Source organism: Chrysemys picta, chromosome 1 (assembly GCF_011386835.1).
Source record: "Chrysemys picta bellii isolate R12L10 chromosome 1, ASM1138683v2, whole genome shotgun sequence".
NCBI classification, from domain to species: Eukaryota; Metazoa; Chordata; order Testudines; family Emydidae; genus Chrysemys; species Chrysemys picta.
This window is the reverse complement of record NC_088791.1, coordinates 220,228,047-220,247,258: the sequence shown is the minus strand read 5'-3', so window position 1 is coordinate 220,247,258 and position 19,212 is coordinate 220,228,047. Positions and strand designations below refer to the sequence as shown.

Below are 19,212 nucleotides of genomic sequence, written 5' to 3'. Positions count from 1 at the left end.
GAAGGTCTCTTTCTATAAGTCTATTATATAACTAAACTATTGTTGTATGTAAAGTAAATAAGGTTTTTAAAATGTTTAAGAAGCTTCATTTAAAATTAAATTAAAATGCAGAACTCCCCGGACTGCTGGCCAGGACCCAGGCAGTGTGAGTGCCACTGAAAATCAGCTCGCGTGCCACCTTTGGCTCGTGTGCCATAGGTTGCCTACCCCTGATCTAAACAATATTCTCCATCTTACTACTGTGGGGCATTAGCAAACCTGACAAGACAGTGCTTGAAGGTGAGGTAACATGTCCATCCATAACTCTAGAATGTTTTTTCGCTTGCTGCTTTATTTTTCATTTAGGATCTACAACAGCTATGGCCTTGTCTAGACAAGGATTTAAAGGTGGGATGTTATTCTGAGCAAGGTAACTCAAGCTAATTAACACCTTCTAAAACTCTAGTCAAGGCAAAGCAGCTGTACTTTAGAACATGCTAAACTGGTCGAATTGAAACTTAGGATCTACCAGTTCTTTAGAAGATGCTGAAGTGATAGGTCCTAGGTTTCAATTCAGCCAGTTTTAGCCTGTTGTTAAGTACAGCTACTTTGTCTTGCCTATAGGTTTCAGAAGGTGTTAATTAGCTTGAGTTACCTATCTAGAGCTGACATGGCACCTTTTAAAATCCTAGTATAGACAGAGCCTAAAGCTATATTTCTTGGTGGGAGGAGAGGGAGGTTGAAGAGTAATACTTCCTTGGGAGGGCATTATATAATGAAGGGGCTAAGAAGAACTATAATTTAGCTGGCTTGGAAATGAAAAGAACATAGGTTTTTGTTTTACATGTACAGGACTCTGTGTGTGTGTTAATTACAGGATGAGGTAACACCAACTGATGACTGAGATTGCTTTGACTCGGTATCTGGGTTTCTACAGCAGAATATCGCTGTAAGTGAAGGAATGATAGTGACACAAGGACACACCCTTTTGAGCATGTGATACAAACACACAGAAATGACAGAACTTTTTGGCTGGATCAGACAAAATACTTTTGGCCGTGTGTCTTGGTTTAGCTCCGGTCTAGCAGTGCTTTCCATAGTATTCACTGAGGTGGGTTTGGCCTTGACTTTATTTTTTCTCTCTTTCTGAAAGCTTGACAATAAAATATTCTTCTCTTCAAAGCAACAGTTCCACAAATCAGTTCAATTAACTAGGACAATTACTGATTGTACAGTACAATGACTCTGGAGACAAAGTGTGATATGACCTTGATAGAATCAGGGGTGAGGAGTATGTTATAGCTTGGGCCTTAGAGATGAAGGAGCTGTGATCTGCCGTCAAAAGAAGGCCATAAGCTGGCTGTTGTGAATGTGGAGAACAGCTGAATGACTTGAAAGACATTGGTATAATTAGCCATCTTGCCACACAAATACCACCAGTGGAATTCAACATACAGAAAAGAAAATCCTTCTGTCTATAGTAACATTATATTTTTGGGGGTTGTGCAGGATATGAGAGCTCAGAAAACTGGCACTATGTTTCTCCATGCAGTACACCGAGAGGAGAAATTAGAGGCAAAGGAAAGGTACACAGAATCCATCACCAGCATAATAACTATTGGTCTATGAGCCATATAACCATCCTAGCACTGGATCTTATTAAAAAAACATGTCTACTACAGAAGGTAAAAAAATCTCTCCTGGCGCTGATGAAGAAAGGCAGAGAATGTCCAGTAATGGAACTGAAATATATAACATCCATGCCAAGGTTGCATAACCTTCTTGTTCCTAGCAGAGGTTTCCAAAGTATGAACACTGGATAATGTTTTTGTTGAATTTGGCTATCTCTTTTCCATGACACTCTAGTGTCAGATGCGCTGTACTGGTGCAAGAGTGGGAGCAAAGATTGCTTTGTTTTGCTCCCTCAATCCTGAAGCCAGCTGAGGACCAATCTGGTCCCAAGAATAAGTTAGAGCAGCCATATAGCTGCTCAAACGTACACCCAGCTGCCCACAGCCACAAGGGTCTGTTCTGGCAGCAGGGCCGGCTCTGGCTTTTTTGCCACCCCAAGCAAAAAAACCCCCCAAAAATGTGCAGGGCGGCCGGAGCGGCGAAACAAAAAAATAACCACAACAACCGTAGAAGGTGGCCGGAGCCAGGGTGCAAACTTTCAGTGCCACTTACTTGACAGCTCGTGGCTGCCTCCCCCAGCTGCGCTGGCTAGCGGGACTCCCTGTGCTGCAGATGTGCCCCGGGCAGCGGAGTGTGCGCCCCGGCTGGGGGGAGGGAGGAGCGGGGGGGTGGGGTGGAGAGAGAGAACGGGGGTGGCCAGGGCTTCCATCAGCCGGGGCGCTCGCCACTTGGCCCCTCACGCCGCACCGCCTGCTGGGAGGGCTCCACGCCGCTCTTGCTTGCAGGTGAATTGAAGGTCGGTGGGGAGGGAAGGACATGGGCTGCCGGGCTTGCTGCAGACCTGGCACTGGCTAGGGCAGACGGAGTGCACAGCCCGCTCCCAGCAGGGTGCTCCCCTCCTCCACACCACCACCCCCTACAGGGTGGCCGGAGCGACGAACCAAAAAAAAAAAAAGGGCGGCCGTGCTACCCTAGGATTGGACGGAATGCTGCCCCTTAGAATCTGCCACCCCAAGCACGAGCTTGCTCGGCTGATGCCTGGAGCTGGCCCTGTCTGGCAGTCAGAGATTACTTTGGGCATTTCCTAGCTATGTTTCTTTTCTCCCAGCCACACTCCCTGCACCTGGGGTAGGAGGGGATGGCATAGGAGCTACCAGGCAGGGTGAATCCTCAGGGGTCAGATACACTAGCTTTATAGCTGCTTTGCTCTGCTATAAAGCAGCCAGAGGAGAAGCTAGTATCTGGTATATCCCTTTAAAAATATCACAGGGATAGCCAAATCATTTGAAACTTCCTAACAAATGCCGAGAAAAAGATTGGCTTGTCAAGCTGTTGGCTGGGGGGGGGGGGGGTTCTCTGCTACCAAAACTAGCAATTTCAGCTTTTTATTTTAACTGCACCTTTTCCCCATTTGTAATAAAGGGTGTTCTCTGGGGTTCTGTTTTATTCTCTTGTGCTAGTTATACATCTTTATCTTCAACAATTAGCCAAATGCACTTCAAAATAGAAAACTTGTTTCATGTTGTATCTACACCGGACAGTCAAAGAACATTTTTGGACAATTCCATTAGAAATCATGTCATAGTTTTGATGCTTCTAGGGTGTTTCGCCTCAGGGGCTCAGCTAGGGCATTGACAAAGATAAAACATCTACGACACTAATTCAATGAATTAAAACAACTTTGACAGAAAAAAGCACTTTCTGTTGTTTAGTCTGAGAACGCTATCTAATTAAAAACAGGGAAACATGCAAACACACAAATGAGAGGAATAACCTTCCTCATGGCTATGGGTGGTTTCTGTGGTCTGACCAGCTGATCTGACCTGGCAAGCTTCCTGACTTTGATGGTGGCATTATTAGGGATGGGTGAAGTAGGTTCATTTCTGATTGTACCAATTAAGACACAAAGTTCTGTGAACTAGTAATACCCAAGCTTAAATTCCTCTGACAGAAGGGTTTTATTTGCTTTGCTGCTTTGCTAGTAGCCAGCCCTCTCCCACCATGTACTCTGAGGGTGGGCTCATGAGCAGAGACTCTTCTAAGATAACTGTCGTGTAGCAGAAGCACTGACCTGCTATGCAGATGGGCTTCTAGAGAGCAGCCTTCTTATTAGTCAGCTGCATTCGCCTATAACTCCTAGACTCATAGACTTTAAGGTCAGAAGGGACCATTATGATCATCTCTAGTCTGACCTCCTGCACAACACAGGCCACAGAATCTCACCCACCCACTCCTGTAATAAACGCCTGACCTATGTCTGAGTTAATGAAGTCCTCAAATCGTGGTTTAAAGACCTCAAGGTGCAGAGAATCCTCCAGCAAAAGACCCATGCCCCACGCTGCAGAGGAAGGTGAAAAACCTCCAGGGCCTCTGCCAATCTGCCCTGGAGGAAAATTCCTTCCCAACCCCAAATATGGAGATCAGTTAAACCCTGAGCATGTGGGCAAGACTCACCAGCCAGCAACCAGGAAAGAATTCTCTGTAGTAACTCAGATCCCACCCCATCTAACATCCCATCACAGACCATTGGGCATATTTACCTGCTAATAATCAAAGATCAATTAATTGCCAAAATTAGGCTATCCCATCATACCATCCCCTCCATAAACTGGGTTCTCCCTTTCCAGTTGTGCTTTGAGGATTGGTTCCTAAAGCCTAAAAAAGTACCCGAAATGTCCAGCATCTCCCCTCATATAGAAATGCAGCCACAAGAATAGATTAACTGAAAGGACATTGCAGCTTTTGGAATTACTTGAAATTCTGAACTATTCAAAAGTGCTGTTCACTTACTGCTGCTAAATATCAAGGCAGATAGAAATACAATGTATGATCCAGCAATTGAGTAAGGTAGGAAGACATATCACCTAGTCTGATATAACACCTCCATTTTGAAACCCTTTGCCTTGGGTTGTGATAAATGATTCAGGAGCAAAATATATGCAACCTAAAGGTCACTTTTATACTTCAGTGTAAGCAAAGGCAAAGCTGAAGGGAGTGATTCAGGGCCACATGTGGATCTCTGGGTCACAGAGTTCTGAATGTGATGTGACGTGTACAACAAGCAAAAATCCCTTTCCTAGAACCGCATAGAGGGAATTTGCTGTTGCTAAGCTGGCACCTGATAAAATGATGGAGTCGATTTTCAGTGCTCATTGAGAAAAGCATCCACAATCGATCTTTCAAAAAAATGTGTGAGATAATGAAAAGTAACTTTCTGATGTGTTGTACAAATGGTCTTTATTACTGATGGAAAGCTCAACCCAAGGGTAGTCTGATAAAAGAGGAACAATAGGGTTAGCAGCAATGGAAATTGTCAGTGAAGGTGAAACAGGTGAGAATGCTGTGGGCCATGTAGAAACATGTCTGTCTATTTCAGAGTTAATTACTAGCTTACTGTTTGTCTCCATTTCAGCTAAATGCTAATGCAGCCTTGAAATTATTTTCACTGAGGCTAATGGATCATGGGTATTGCTTTCAGAAAGAGTATAGCTTTTCTACAGAGAACACTGTTCTGTTTATCCATATCCCAATTAATGGTAACTCCTAGGGTATACAAACCTGGAGTACCCCCAGGGTCTACAGAGCTCTAAACGATCAGTCTGTAGCTAACCAGCTAGGAAAACCTATTTAACAATTTAACATGCATCAAGACCTGGATACTCAGTCAGACTGATCAAAGTAGTTCTTTTCCATCTGAAATACTATCAGTATCTGAAAGTTTCAGGAGACGTGAACAGGATGTTATGGTATTTGTTATACTGTTTTACAAAATATATACAACATAAAAATAAAGAATGTTACAATATAACATCAAAATATTACAAAGCATCATGGTATTGGCAATCTGCTTGGCACAACAGTTTCTCAGACATTTCTGCGTGCTTCTAATGTAATGAAAATACAGCTGTGCTGTTATTGTTTGTGCCTTGCAAAAACTTTTATATGGTGCTGCAAATATATGGAGAACATATATGTTGTGAACACTTTTATATTCTTTATTGGAAATAGCTTAACTGGAATGGGAGCAGGACTGGGCTTGAAATGAATCAAAGGACTTCAAAACATTTTTAAAATAACATTTTCCCTTTATAGAGCATGGCAGCCCATTTCTCTTTGATTTTCCTCTCTTTTAATATAAATATTGGATGTTTTGGCTTCTGCTGAAGGCAGAAAGAAGCCGGGGAGGTGTCTTTGGTGCTGGCAAACCCCTGGAAATATCTGAGAACAGGAGCTTATCAGAGTAGAGGAATTATAGTAGCCAGTCAGAGTAGGGCGACTTGGGTATTCCAAACGAAGCTGTCTTCAGTGGTTCAGTAATGATCTACACTGGCTGAAGAGCTGTTTTTGAATGTAGAATTATTAGGAAATAACCATACACTGATTGTACAAATCTCTGACTGAGAGCCCATTATTAGCTAATAACAAAGCAGAACACCGGGATTTGCATGCAGTATGGGTATCAGATAAAAGGGAAGGATACGGACTCAGAACTTACTAAGGCATGCAGGTAAAAATGAATGCTTCTTCAGTAAGTTAGGTGGCCATAGGGTACCATAGACTGACTTTATGGAAGATAATACAAATACCCCCAATCCTAGTCAAGGAAGCATTCACTTCTGTGACAGCAGACTGGGCCCATTACAGAGAAGTATGCCCTTGAATGCCATTTGGTTGAGGATCCAATCAGCTGGTGGTTGGGCACATCTGCAGGATGACCTGAGAAATATCTAAAACTGCCAGTGAGGAAAATCAATCCCAGAGCTCAATGACTGTGCAGAAGGCCAAAGTCAGAGTATGATTAACAGTGAGTAAAGAGGAAACTGCTCCCTGATGCTATCTATTTTAGTAACACAGAGCCCAAAGTGAGTGCATAATGCTAGGGAGACAATATTTTTTAAAACATTCATGGTCCTGGGATTCAGGAATCTATCTGCATTATGAAATAAAATCATGGCTATCAGATTATCTTCTCAGACTCAATAATGTTGGAGAAAAAGAGGCCTTAGCAGCTATTCTAGCATCTAATGAGTGTAGAACTGTATCCTGCTTGTGAATGTCAGTCTGCAATACTTTAACATTTTCAATTCTTCCATCACTTGTGACAGATATGAGCCATAATAAACTTGGAAGAAACCAAGAGGGATACAAATATAGCATTTGCCTCTGTAAACATACTATCTCATTTATACATCAAAGTGCACCCAGGTAAGCAGTGCTATCAGTAGTAAGGAACAGTTTCTCCAGGGTTTGAATAGCTAAACATGGATTACTTGATTGGCATAAGGAAGACCTAATAAGCCATTTAAAAATGAGCTAAGTAGAGCAGGAACTAGGCATTTCAAAGAACAAGCGACTCACATAGCTGTGAGAAATAGTTGGAGTGAAATCCTGGGCTCACTGAAGTGAATTTCAAAACTCCCATTGACTTTAACAGGGCCAGGATTTTACCCTTGGTGTTAAAGGCATCTCCTCTCTGGAAGGTATTAGTAATTATATCAATATCCAAGGGGAAGTCAAAGACCATATAGTACAGCAGCAAGTCCTCATTGAGCAGGAATCAGGTAACCCTGTTATCCTTCTCCTTATGTCACTAAGGCACAGATCCTGGAATCAATGGGAATTAGGCTCCTAAATACTTTTCAGAAACTGGGCCGGAGTTCATATAACACCAAGGACTGATTTTGCTTGCAGAAGCTGAATCAGTATTTAGGTAATGTCTAGCATTTACTGACTTGGAATCCCTGGGTTATATTACCATAGGTATCCAGAGCCACTGATGGCCCACATTATCCTACACCATGATGTGAATAATAACAGTATCTTAAAAATCCATGCTCCCATGTGGTCCCTGCCTGCTACTTGGTGGGTATTTCATTGTCTGGAGCAGATTTCTGGGTGAGAAGATGCTGACTTTTACTTGGAGGAATACCACTAGTTGGTTAGGAAGTGATGCTGTGTAGAGAATCCAATCCCTTCTGATCCACAGAACTAAGCTCTGTGGTTTATCCATCAATTGGCTTCCAATGTTTTTCCTCCTTGAAAATTGCCCACTCCAGATGCACCTGATCTGGCTACATTGAATGACTGGTAAAAGACGGGACAATCAGCCCTATATTTTTAATGCATATTTTGTTATCTAAAATGTTCTTGTAAAATATTCCGCATCTGGGAACCCGCAATCTCTGCTTGCTGTTAAATTACTTCAAGTGTCGGTATCAGAAACGGCTGCTGTAGGTTCCTCCTTAACACTGTTGTATCTAATTTGCTTGTTTACGGTAAAGCCAAGGATTAGTGCTACTAACAGATCAGATAATTTGACAACACGAAGTGAAACCCACGGGAACTCAAGCATTAATTACCACATTTTATTCTAAGAAACCTGCTTTTAATAATTGATGCAAAGTATGTGTTGCTGCCACTGTTCATTGTTTAATTACTTTTTCTGATCAAACACATTAATGAAGGCAGACCTAATAAATCATGCAAGAACACAGCGAAGTACTTAATTAATATGTGTTGCATTGATTGATGGTAATAGAAAACCACAGCAATCTTGAAACGGTGCTTATATGTGACCATGCACAATTACAAGGGCACCTTCAAACAAGTTCATTTTTTTTTAAAAACGAAAATGAGAGACAAGGAGTCCTTTTTAAAATAAAGCAGTGGGAGAGATTTTCACTGGAATAGTCTGGGGGAGTGGATTAAATCTAGTTTAGTTTCCAGGTTGAAGGCTGGAGCTGTGATGTACGTAAGCGATTGTGCAGCCTGTTCGGCAGGGCATGGGGAACAAACTCCATGCTCCCAACAGAACAGCCCATTTCTTTTCAACGGTCCCTTTCAGTGGGTTTTCCTGTGGGAGGGGCCTTCAGTTATCACTGGGCTGTGACCATTGGCAAATGCTGACTTTTAAATGGTGATCACATTACACCCTCATCTCCTCACATGTATAGTTTACTTGTCATCAGATCAGCTACAAATAGGAACAGGTCCTCTCCAATGTCCTCTGTGCACAATTCCCTCCTTTTGAGGAAATAGCATTTCATAGAACGTAGTCTCTCTGCTGATATCAGGCACCAAGTTGGGAGGGGAAACCCTTCATCCTGGCAGTTGCTGCAGCTCAGTTGCTGCTCCCTGGGCTCTGGCTGTGCCTGTGGGATGTGCTGCTGGGACTTCGCTGTCCCATGTAGCTCTGGGCAGTCGTAGGGAGGGAACACTCGCACCATGGGGTGGATTTTCAAAGGTATTTATGTACCTAAAGCTACAGCTATGTGCCCAATAGGATTTTCAGAAGTTCCTAGCTGCCTAACTCCCACTGAACTCAATAGGAGTTAGTTGCCTAACTGTCCAGGTGCTCTTGTAAGTCCCACTAGGTTTCTCTGTCCCTATGCAACTGCCCTGACATGCCCTGGATGTACTTATTTGAGTAAACGTTGCTAACCTACCTCATACCAGGGTGTGGCTCCTCAGGGCTGCTACTACAGTTCAGACTCTGCTCCTAGGGGGGTGACTGTGTCCATAGGAGTCAGTATCTTTCTTTCTTTTCCCATATGGCCCGAAGGGCTTCCCCGTTGGAGGTTACGATCAACATACTCACTGCCTATTCTCCCTCCCCCCCCAAGAACTTTCTTTTCTTTTTCTCTTTGTTAACAAACAAAACCAAACAACAAAACACAAAAGTTGCTCATGTGTCACAGAAGCTGACCTGTCCTTCCCCAGAAAGAACAGTAATTGCTGTTAAAAAGCAGATGAGCTGAGAGTTTGGCTAACGAGGCCTTCAGAAACACTCAATCTGCTGTTTTCCAGATTTCACCAACTCTCAGATAAGAGACGTGGGGTTATTTTTCCCCCCTTGCCTCATATCAACACACACATTCCTTTATATGCTTCTGGAACTTCTTCATAACAGTTTTCTTAGTTTTCGGTTCTGAAAGCGATAAACTTTGGAAGTGAACTCTGCCATTTTTATTTAGGGATGACTATGTCCTGTGGATTTGAATATAAGCTTGGAACGTAACAAAGAAACCAAAACAAAATGGCCAAGGGGATTTCAGACTTCACTAGTGGTTCACTTTAGAAGCAGGGAATTGATAGTCTCTATCATTCATAGAGTACTACATTCAGTTTGGAACATTGCTATTTAGAAATGTTCTTGATCAGTTGGAAGGAACTCAGGGAGATAAAGGCAACCAACAGAGCGTGTGAAAAGAACAAAATCTGTATAGCATGAGTAAATAAAAACTAGGGTATGAAAATATAAGGTGAACTGTTTTTCTAAGGAAAGCCAAAAGGGAAAACAATACATAATGTAATGAGAAAAGAAATGCCAAAAAAGTCACAAACTGACCACTTTTAGATTTATACATATCAGGTTTGATTCATTAATTCTGTTGGGGTTTTTCTGGAAGACATCCAACAAGTTGGTGGGTTGGGCTGGGAAGTGATGGCAGAATGGTGAAGTGGATAGACGTTGAGTCAGATTCTTTGTCTTTTCATGGCGACTGCACTGAGGGTCCCTCTGAAGTTCATGCTATTGTGGATGGGCTTGGGAAATCATTCTCAAGCTTCGTTTGATCATTCTGAGTTGAGTCATTGTTCACATTTAGTGCAGATATGTGCGTCATATTCCTTAGAGGGGATGTGCAGATGAGTGAGTGTGATGGGGGTTGGAAAGATAACCTGCAATAACAATTCTGTCATCTTATTTTATGAATGAGGTTGGTTTAAAGTAACAAAACTAAACAAAATCAACAAGCCAAACCAATCAGTTTGTGCTCTGCATTCCCAGCATACCTAGAAGGCTTTGGGAATCACAATTCCAGACGATTGTAACATATATATATATATATATATGATCAGATACAGCATTTGAAAGGGAACAATTTATCTGGTATAATCTGTTCTTTTCCCATCATGCTCAGTTAAGCATACGCCAGATATCTTGCATGCTAGGGTGGTATAAATAAACTGAACCAGTCTCCTCTTAGAATTGAAGATGAAGCAATAGGCATGTCAGATGACTACACCAGATCTGTCTCAGGGACAATGTCAAACTACCCTATGTATTCTTCTCTTTAGGGGTGATCTAATGGCTCCATTGATATCAGTGGCAAAACTCCCATTGACTTCAATAGACCCTGGATTTCACCCTGGATGTTTTAACCCAGCAAACCTCAGGTTTGTCTGAAACAGGAGTTTTGGGTGTACTAATTTAGCTATTGTAGTTATATGGAGAAAAAGTAACCAACACCTCAAGAAGAAAATAAAAGGAAGATGCATACATTTTTCACATGGACTATTCATTATTGGGGAGTTTTCAGCTGTCATTAGTCACACATCCAAAAATATGTACCGTCAAACCTAATCTGATTAATCAGATGAACCATAGATCAGTAAAGCAGTTTCTCCCCTCCTTGCCAACTCTCTTTAATCTTGTTCGGACATAATTAATGGAGTGGATTGAAATTTTTGATGAAAAGTATGGGGGGAATTGAATGAGTTTTTCACATAAATTGTTTTCCATTTTTGGACCAGCTCTAATAATTTACTCCTCAGATTAGTTAACCATGGGTTTGCTTCTCACCTTTATTACTAGTAAAAAAGGGAGTCTTTGCCAAACCATTTCAAAATATCTCCCTTCCTCTGTCCCTCGTAACCAAAATTAGGTGCCACATTGCACCACATTCCCCTTCCCACCCATATGGATCCATGAGAAGATACTGCTGATGCTTCTATTATCACCTTCCACGTGTTGTGGGAAAATGATCACGCGTTGTGTTTGAATCAGACACAGACGTAAGGATTCAGACACAGATCCACACAGGGACTTAGGCACCTAACTCTTAAGCCTCACTAAGACTTAGGCCTAACCTAAGTCAACTAAGTTTTAGGCCTCACTGTGATCCATAAAACCCCCACTTGGCTGCTGTAGGCACCTAAATTCATTCAGCACCTTAATTTTTGTTGTAAAATGTCCCCATACACCAATTTCTACCTCTGGGCATGTGCACTACTGCCTCCCTCTATGTACCCAGGTGCCTATCTCATGCCTAAACTCAGTGATCAAGAAACTGGGGGAAGATAGGCATTCTTCTGCCTGTCTCACCTGCAGGGCCTATCTGGTAGGAGGTGTGCTTTGAGCATGGCTACCGGATTGGGGGCCCATTCAAAATCTGGCAGGAGGGAGAGGTTGTGGTGATAGTGGTGCCATGTGTAAAATTTACTCCAGTGGTTAGAGCACTTACTTGGGATGCAGAAGCCCAAGTTCAATTCCCCTCTCTGCCTGATGGTGAGAGCAAGGATTTGAACATGGTAGGAGCCCTACCCACTGAGCTATGGGATATTCTGATGGGGGCTCCCTCAGTCTCTTCTGTTGAAGCTGTTCTATTTGGATGGCTAGAGAGAAAGAGAGTGAGAATAACTCTATAGCCCAATGATTAGGGCACCTACATGAGAGAACCCCCAGGGTCCAGTCCACCTGCTCCAATGACTCTTTAGGAGAGGGGTTTCTGCTTGTGGATTGCTAGTAGAGCTAGGCATCTACCTGCAGCCTGAACATAGGCACCTAACTCCATGAGAGCAGCAGGCCTTAGGAAACACCCTTCTCACAGATATCTGCTACTGGCTAGCTTAGGCAGCTCCCTACTTAGTGTGCTGGCTTTTGTGCATCCTGTTATTAGGCACCTCTCTCCTCCCAGGCATTGTGTAGGGAGCCTCGGCACCTAACTCAGGCTTTGTGGATCGTAGTGGTGTTCTTGTGGATTTCTAGACACCTAAAAGTTAGGTGTGGCCATCCTGAGCATGGCAATGCCTAAGCTCCTTTGTGGGTCTGGGTTCCAGGGAGAAGAAAGTCTTAGTAGTAATGATGCAGAGGGCAGGTGTGTAGAGGAGAAAGGCTGCTAACATCATTAGAATCCCCTTTCAGAAAAAGGCTGATTATGCCCGGGCCCTCCGTAGTACTACAAATGATGGGCAGATCTCAAGAATCTAAGTTCAGGTTTGGTTAAGCACCTGGTAGTTTGGATGATTGGGAAGCTGCTTACCCCCTATGGGCTTTTAGGCAAGCCAACAGTCTCACTTCCTTCCTTCCATCTGATCTTTAGACCTGCCTGATAGGCTTGTCGATCCACATCTGTATAGTTGGATGGCTGGCCCTAAAATCCTGGAGTGGAGGACAACTAAGACAGAAACTTTATATAAAATAATTAATAATGTATAGTGCTTTTCAATGGAGGATCTCAAAGATAGGTATGTATTAGCATCCCCAGGGTGCAGACAGAGAAACTGAAGTACAGAAAAGTTAGCTAAAAATGTCAAAAGTGGCCTCAGTTCTTCGGGTGACCAACATGAGGCTATTTTTTTGTTTTAAGGGGCCGAGCCCTCTCAGCTCCCAGTGACTTTAATTAGAATTGTGGAAGCTGAGCATCTCTACCATTCCTCCATGTCTGAGATTGGATCCCCACAAACTTGAGCCACCCAAAATCACTAGTCACTTTAAAAAAATGTTGCTGCAAGTCATGTGCTCAATGTGCCACAAAGAGCCAATGGCAGTTGAGAATGAGACCCAGGTCATCTGATTTCCAAGCCCCACAAGCCAAGGTTGAGGACCAAAGAATGGAGTGGTGGACTTACCAGCTGCCCCGCAAAAGACACAGAAGAGGAAGTAGTGGGTGCCTGGCCAGTCTCCGTAATAAAGCCGGGGAGAAAAGGGACAAACTGGTTACAGTCCAAAGAGGGATTGAGGGGTAGAGGACCTGCTGACCTATGTCCTACAAATGCTGATGGGATTGGCGGACTAATGAGTCATCCTCTGAGACAGAGACTAGGGTGCCAGATGGGAGCTGCAGGCTGCTATGACTTCTCCAAGATGTACCGTGTGTTGAACAGCCAGCTCTACATAGTATCAATGTGGAGTTTTTGGTTCTAAACAGATCTTACTATGGTTTTCAGACCCAGAGCCTACTTTGTGTGCCTTATGTGAGGTGAAGGGTGTTCTATCTGACCGTATTTTGTTCCTCAAGGTTTTCTTCCAAATGGCTTTTGGATATGTTTATTATTTATACTTAAACATTTTTTCCCTCTCCTGTTGATCTAATTAGTGCCTGAGTGACAACAACTTGTTTTTGGAAACTTGCCTGCTTTAGAACAAGAAAAGGTAGTAAATAAAATAAGGGTAGCACCATAATATTAGCTATTGCATATGCACATTAAACTGCCACTAGCAATGAGCACTGGTAACTTGGGGTCAAATTGTGGGGACCATAATATATATCATCAAATTACCACTCTTATTCCTGCTGTTCATGTACATCATTGTCTACTAGGCCACAACAGAACAAGCCTCTTTTTGTGATTGTCATAGTTAAGGGTTAATGCCTCTTTTACCTGTAAAGGGTTGAGAAGTTCACCTAGCCTAGCTGACACCTGACCAGAGGAACCAATGGGAGGACAAGATGGTTCAAAGGGAAGGAGGGAAGTTCCCTTTGTCTGTTGAGTTTCACTTTGGACCGGAGTGGGACAGCTCCAGAATTCAGCCTCTTATTAAGTAGTGAGTATTAGTGAAGGAAATAAATAGGTTTATGTTTATTTCTTTGTAACCTGTCTTGTGCAATTAGAGGAATAGTCAAATTCGGTATTTGGGTTTGTTTTTTTTTGTGTGTAACTAAGGGTTTGCCCAGGGGAACATCCTCTATGTTTGTAATCTGTTGTCTGTGAGAGTAGCTGGTATGCTAATCTCTCTCAGAGGGTTTTCTTTTACCTTTCTTTTCTTTAATTAAAAGCCTTTTTCTTAGGCCTTGTCTACACTACGAGAGTAGTTCGATTTTACTTGCATCGAATTTTTGTAATCGATATTGCAAAGTCGAATGTGTGTGTCCACACTAAGGACAGTAATTCGACTTTGTGCGTCCACACTAACGGTGAAAGCGTCGACATTCGAAGCGGTGCACTGTGGTCAGCTATCCCACAGTTCCCGCAGTCCCCTCTGCCCATTGGAATTCTGGGTGTAGCCGGCAATGCCTTCTGGGTAACAAAATGAGTCGAGGGTGCTTTTGGGAAACTGTCGTCATCCGTCCATCACTCCCACCCTCCCTCCCTGAAAGCGCCGGCGGGAAATCAGTTCGCGCGCTTTTCCAGTCATTGACAGCGCGGACGCCACTGTACTCCGAGCATGGAGCCCGCTGCGACCATCGCTGCAGTTGTGGCCGCTCTCAACGCCTCGCAGCTTATCATAAAGGTTTCCCTGAGGCAGATGCAGAAAAGTCAGGCGAGGAGGCTGCGGCACCGCGGTGATGTCCTGAAGTCTGAGAGTAGCACAGACCTGTCAGAAAGCAGGGGACCCAGCGCCGAGGACATCACAGTGGCAATGGGTCATGTTGATGCCGTGGAACGGCGATTCTGGGCACGGGAAACAAGCACTGAGTGGTGGGACCGCATAGTGCTGCAGGTCTGGGATGAATCCCAGTGGCTGCGAAACTTTTGCATGCGGAAGGGAACTTTCCTGGAACTTTGTGAGTTGCTGTCCCCTGCCCTGAAGCGCAGTGACACCCGGTTGCGAGCTGCACTGAGTGTACAGAAGCGAGTGGCCATAACCCTCTGGAAGCTTGCAACGCCAGACAGCTACCGGTCAGTCGCGAACCAGTTTGGGGTGGGCAAATCTACCGTGGGGGTTGTTGTGATGCAAGTAGCGAAGGCAATCGTTGATGTACTGCTGCCAAAGGTAGTGACCCTGGGAAACGTGGAGGCGATCATAGATGGCTTCGCAGCGATGGGATTCCCAAACTGCGGTGGGGCCATAGATGGAACTCACATCCCTATCCTGGCACCGGACCACCAGGCCACCCAGTACATTAACCGAAAGGGCTACTTTTCCATGGTGCTGCAAGCACTGGTGGACCACAGGGGACGTTTTACCAACATCTACGTGGGATGGCCGGGCAAGGTTCATGACGCTCGTGTTTTCAGGAACTCTGGTCTGTTTAGACGGCTGCAACAAGGTATTTACTTCCCGGACCACAAAATAACTGTTGGGGATGTGGAGATGCCTATAGTCATCCTCGGGGACCCAGCCTACCCGCTAATGCCCTGGCTCATGAAGCCCTATACTGGCGCCCTGGACACTGAAAAAGAACTCTTCAACTACCGGCTGAGCAAGTGCAGAATGGTGGTGGAGTGTGCTTTTGGCCGTCTCAAGGGGAGATGGAGAAGCTTACTGACTCGCTGTGATCTCAGCGAAACCAATATCCCCATTGTTATAGCAGCTTGCTGTGTGCTCCACAATCTCTGTGAGAGCAAGGGGGAGACCTTTATGGCGGGGTGGGAGGTTGAGGAAAATAGCCTGGCTGCTGATTACTCACAGCCAGACAGCCGGGCGATTAGAAGAGACCAGCGGGAAGCGCTGTGCATCCGAGAGGCTTTGAAAGCAAAGTTCCTGAGTGAGCAGGGTAACCTGTGACTTTAAAGTTTGTGTACTGAGAAGCTAAACCTGCCCCCGTTTCTTTACCCAGGTAATGTTGACTATCCTATCCAGTTACATACCCCCTTCACCCCCCCTCCAACACACGTGTCGAAATAAAAATAGTTCAACTTTGTTAAAGCACACCGTTTTCTTTAATACTGTTTTCGCGGGAATTTTTTAAAACTGGGACGCAGACTGTGGTGCGGAGCGGGTGTAGTGTTGTGACGCGAATGCAGCTTCTAAACTCAAGGATTGACAGGCTCCGCTGCGGTGGGATGCTTGTTTCAACGGAGCCTGTCACCCCTCCTGATCGGGACTGTGTGAGGACGGTTACAGATCCCATGCTGTGTGGTTCTGTGATCCTGCCTAAGGACCGGCGCTTAAGATCTGTAACCGCCCTCCCCCGCCACAAAGTCACAGAGCAACCCCCCCCCCCAACATTACATCAAAACAACCTCCCAGACTAACCGGGGTAACTAGTCACTGCATCACTGCACTGTGTATGTGCCCTGCTGCTGTGCCTGCCCCCGACTATGTACCCTGCCAAAGGAGACTGTCCTGTCCAATTACCAACCCCCTTTCCCCTCCTCCTCCAAAAGAACACGATTGAAACAGTAGTTAACAGAAACGAATTTTTTATTATCAACTACACATGGCATTGGGAGGTGAAACTTGGACGTGGGCTTGTGTCAGGCGGGAAGGAAAGAACTTTTCAAATTTTGGGAAATGAGAGCCTTCTGCTACTAGAGCTCTCTGCAGGGGTGGAGTGAGACTTAGCAGGGACTCTGCCGCCTCTCCTTCTTTGCACTTTGGGTGAGGTGGGTATGGGACTTGGTGGCGGGGGAGGGCGGTTAGAGATGAACTGCAGCGGGGCTCTGTCCTCCTGCCTCCGTTCCTGCAGAACATCCACAAGGCGCCGGAGCGTGTCCGTTTGCTCCCTCAGTAGTCCAAGCAGCGTTTGAGTCGCCTGCTAGTCTTCCTGCCGCCACCTCTCCTCCCGATCCATGTTGGCTTGGTGCATTCGGGTCAAGTTCTCCCGCCACTGGGTCTGCTGTGCTGCCTGGGCTTGGGAACAGGCCATAAGCTCAGAGAACATGTCCTCCCATGTCCTCTTCTTCCTACGCCTAATCCGCGCTAGCCTCTGGGAGTGTGATTCCAGGCTAGGTTGTGAGACAGTCGCAGACGGGGCTGTGGAAATGGGAAAAAGGGAGTGAATTCCTCAGAAAGATAAATGTAGTTGTGAACAAAGAACATAGTCTTTCTCTGTGAACAAGACCATGCACAGCACCTTTCACATGCGCACTCAGCACAAGGTCGAATTCTCGGCCTTCGCATTCAGTGCCTGGGGTCTTGAACAGCACATTTGAGAAGCGAGGCAGCACAACGGAATTTCTGTTGCAGGCAGACATGGTAAGCCGTACACTTGTGGCAGTTTAAAACTTTTATATTACCACTGGCCTCATTTCACATTTAAATCAATGTCAGTCCCTGCTGCCAGCAATCCGGCAAGCGGGAACTCTGCCCCTGTCCCACCCCCTCGCGGCTGTCCCCGGGAACGATCCCTTTCGGCTGCCCCTCTCCCGCCTCCACCGCGTGGCTGCAAACCAGCGGTTACAGTTCTGTAAAGGAACGGGAAAGCAGTCCCAACACTAACATTCCCCTACCTAATTAAAAGCAGGTCACCATGGCCGACATCACCCTGATGAGGATCTCCGAGAGCGACAAAGAGAGAATGCTCCGGGAAAGCCTCCAAAGACCAGGGCCGTATGCCGCCCTGCTGTGCAGAGCAATGATCCCGGAGTACTTGATAATCTCGTGGCGCGGCAACGTGTTGTACTTCGGAGGACCCAATAAGGCCGCTCTCCCCAAGAACCTCATGCAACGGCTTTCAAGTTACCTCCAGGAGAGCTTCATCGAGATGTCCCAGGAGGATTACTGCTCTATCCCCGGACACATAGACCGCATTTTACTGTAGCTGCAGTAGCAGGGAATAAACAGTAGAGCGGCTTGTGCAGGACAATCACTGAAAACCGGACATTGCTAGATTTCTTTTCAAAACTTGCACTGCCCATTACTAAACCGTTAAGCGCCTAGGGCACACTAATCATGAACAACCCATTCTTTTAATTGTTAATATTCCTGTTTTGTTAAAAATAAATGTTTAGATGTTTACAACACTTACTGGCTGATCCTTCACCAGATTCTGTGTCCGGGGTAACGGCTGGGGACGCTTCGTAGGGGATCTCTGTAAGGGTGATGAAGAGATCCTGGCTGTCGGGGAAATCAGCGTTGTGAGAGCTGCCGACTGCCTCGCCCTCCTCATCTCCTTCCTCATCTTCCCCGTCCCCTAACATGTCCGAGGAACCGGCCGTGGACAGTATCCCATCCTCAGAGTCCACGGTCACTGGTGGGGTAGTGGTGGCGGCAGCACCGAGGATGGAATGCAGTGCCTCGTAGAAACGGGATGTCTGGGGATGGGATCCGGAGCGTCCGTTTGCCTCTTTGGTCTTCTGGTAGCCTTGTCTCAGCTCCTTGATTTTCACGCGGCACTGCGTTGCATCCCGGCTGTATCCTCTCTCTGCCATGTCTTTAGAGATCTTCTCGTAGATCTTTGCATTCCGTCTTTTGGATCGCAGCTCGGAAAGCACGGACTCATCGCCCCACACAGCGATGAGATCCAAGACTTCACGATCAGTCCATGCTGGGGCTCTCTTTCTATTCCCAGACTGCACGGCCATCACTGCTGGAGAGCTCTGCATCGTTGCCAGTGCTGCTGTGCTCGCCACGATGTCCAGACAGGAAATGAGATTCAAACTGGCCAGACAGGAAAAGGAATTCAAATTCAAATTTTCCCGGGGCTTTTCCTGTGTGGCTGGTCAGAGCATCCGAGCTCGCACTGCTGTCCAGAGCGTCAACAGAGTGGTGCACTGTGGGATAGCTCCCGGAGCTATTAGCGTCGATTTCCATCCACACCTAGCCTAATTCGACATGGCCATGTCGAATTTAGCGCTACTCCCCTCGTCGGGGAGGAGTACAGAAGTCGAATTAAAGAGACCTCTATGTCGAAATAATTAGCATCGCAGTGTGGACGGGTGCAGGGTTAATTCGATGTAACGGCGCTAACTTCGACATAAACGCCTAGTGTA

The 19,212-nt window shown here is 45.3% G+C and overlaps 1 protein-coding gene across 1 annotated transcript; it reads right to left on the bottom strand.

The window, feature by feature from the left end:
* Positions 1-17,036: 17,036 nt before the first annotated feature.
* Positions 17,037-18,825, bottom strand: LOC135980634 (uncharacterized). The gene is made up of 2 exons (XM_065580561.1): positions 18,249-18,825; positions 17,037-17,254 (listed from the first exon to the last, which is right to left on the bottom strand). The coding sequence occupies exons 1-2, from the start codon at positions 18,823-18,825 to the stop codon at positions 17,037-17,039; spliced, it is 795 nt and encodes a 264-aa protein (XP_065436633.1).
* Positions 18,826-19,212: the final 387 nt, after the last annotated feature.

Excerpts from the sequence above, each read along its gene's own strand:
- LOC135980634 (XM_065580561.1), bottom strand. The coding sequence starts at position 18,825 with ATGCAGAGCTCTCCAGCAGTGATGGCCGTGCAGTCTGGGAATAGAAAG. Across the intron at positions 17,255-18,248 it reads ATCTGGTGAAGGATCAGCCA|CCCCGTCTGCGACTGTCTCA; the intron begins GTAAGTGTTGTA and ends CCATTTCCACAG.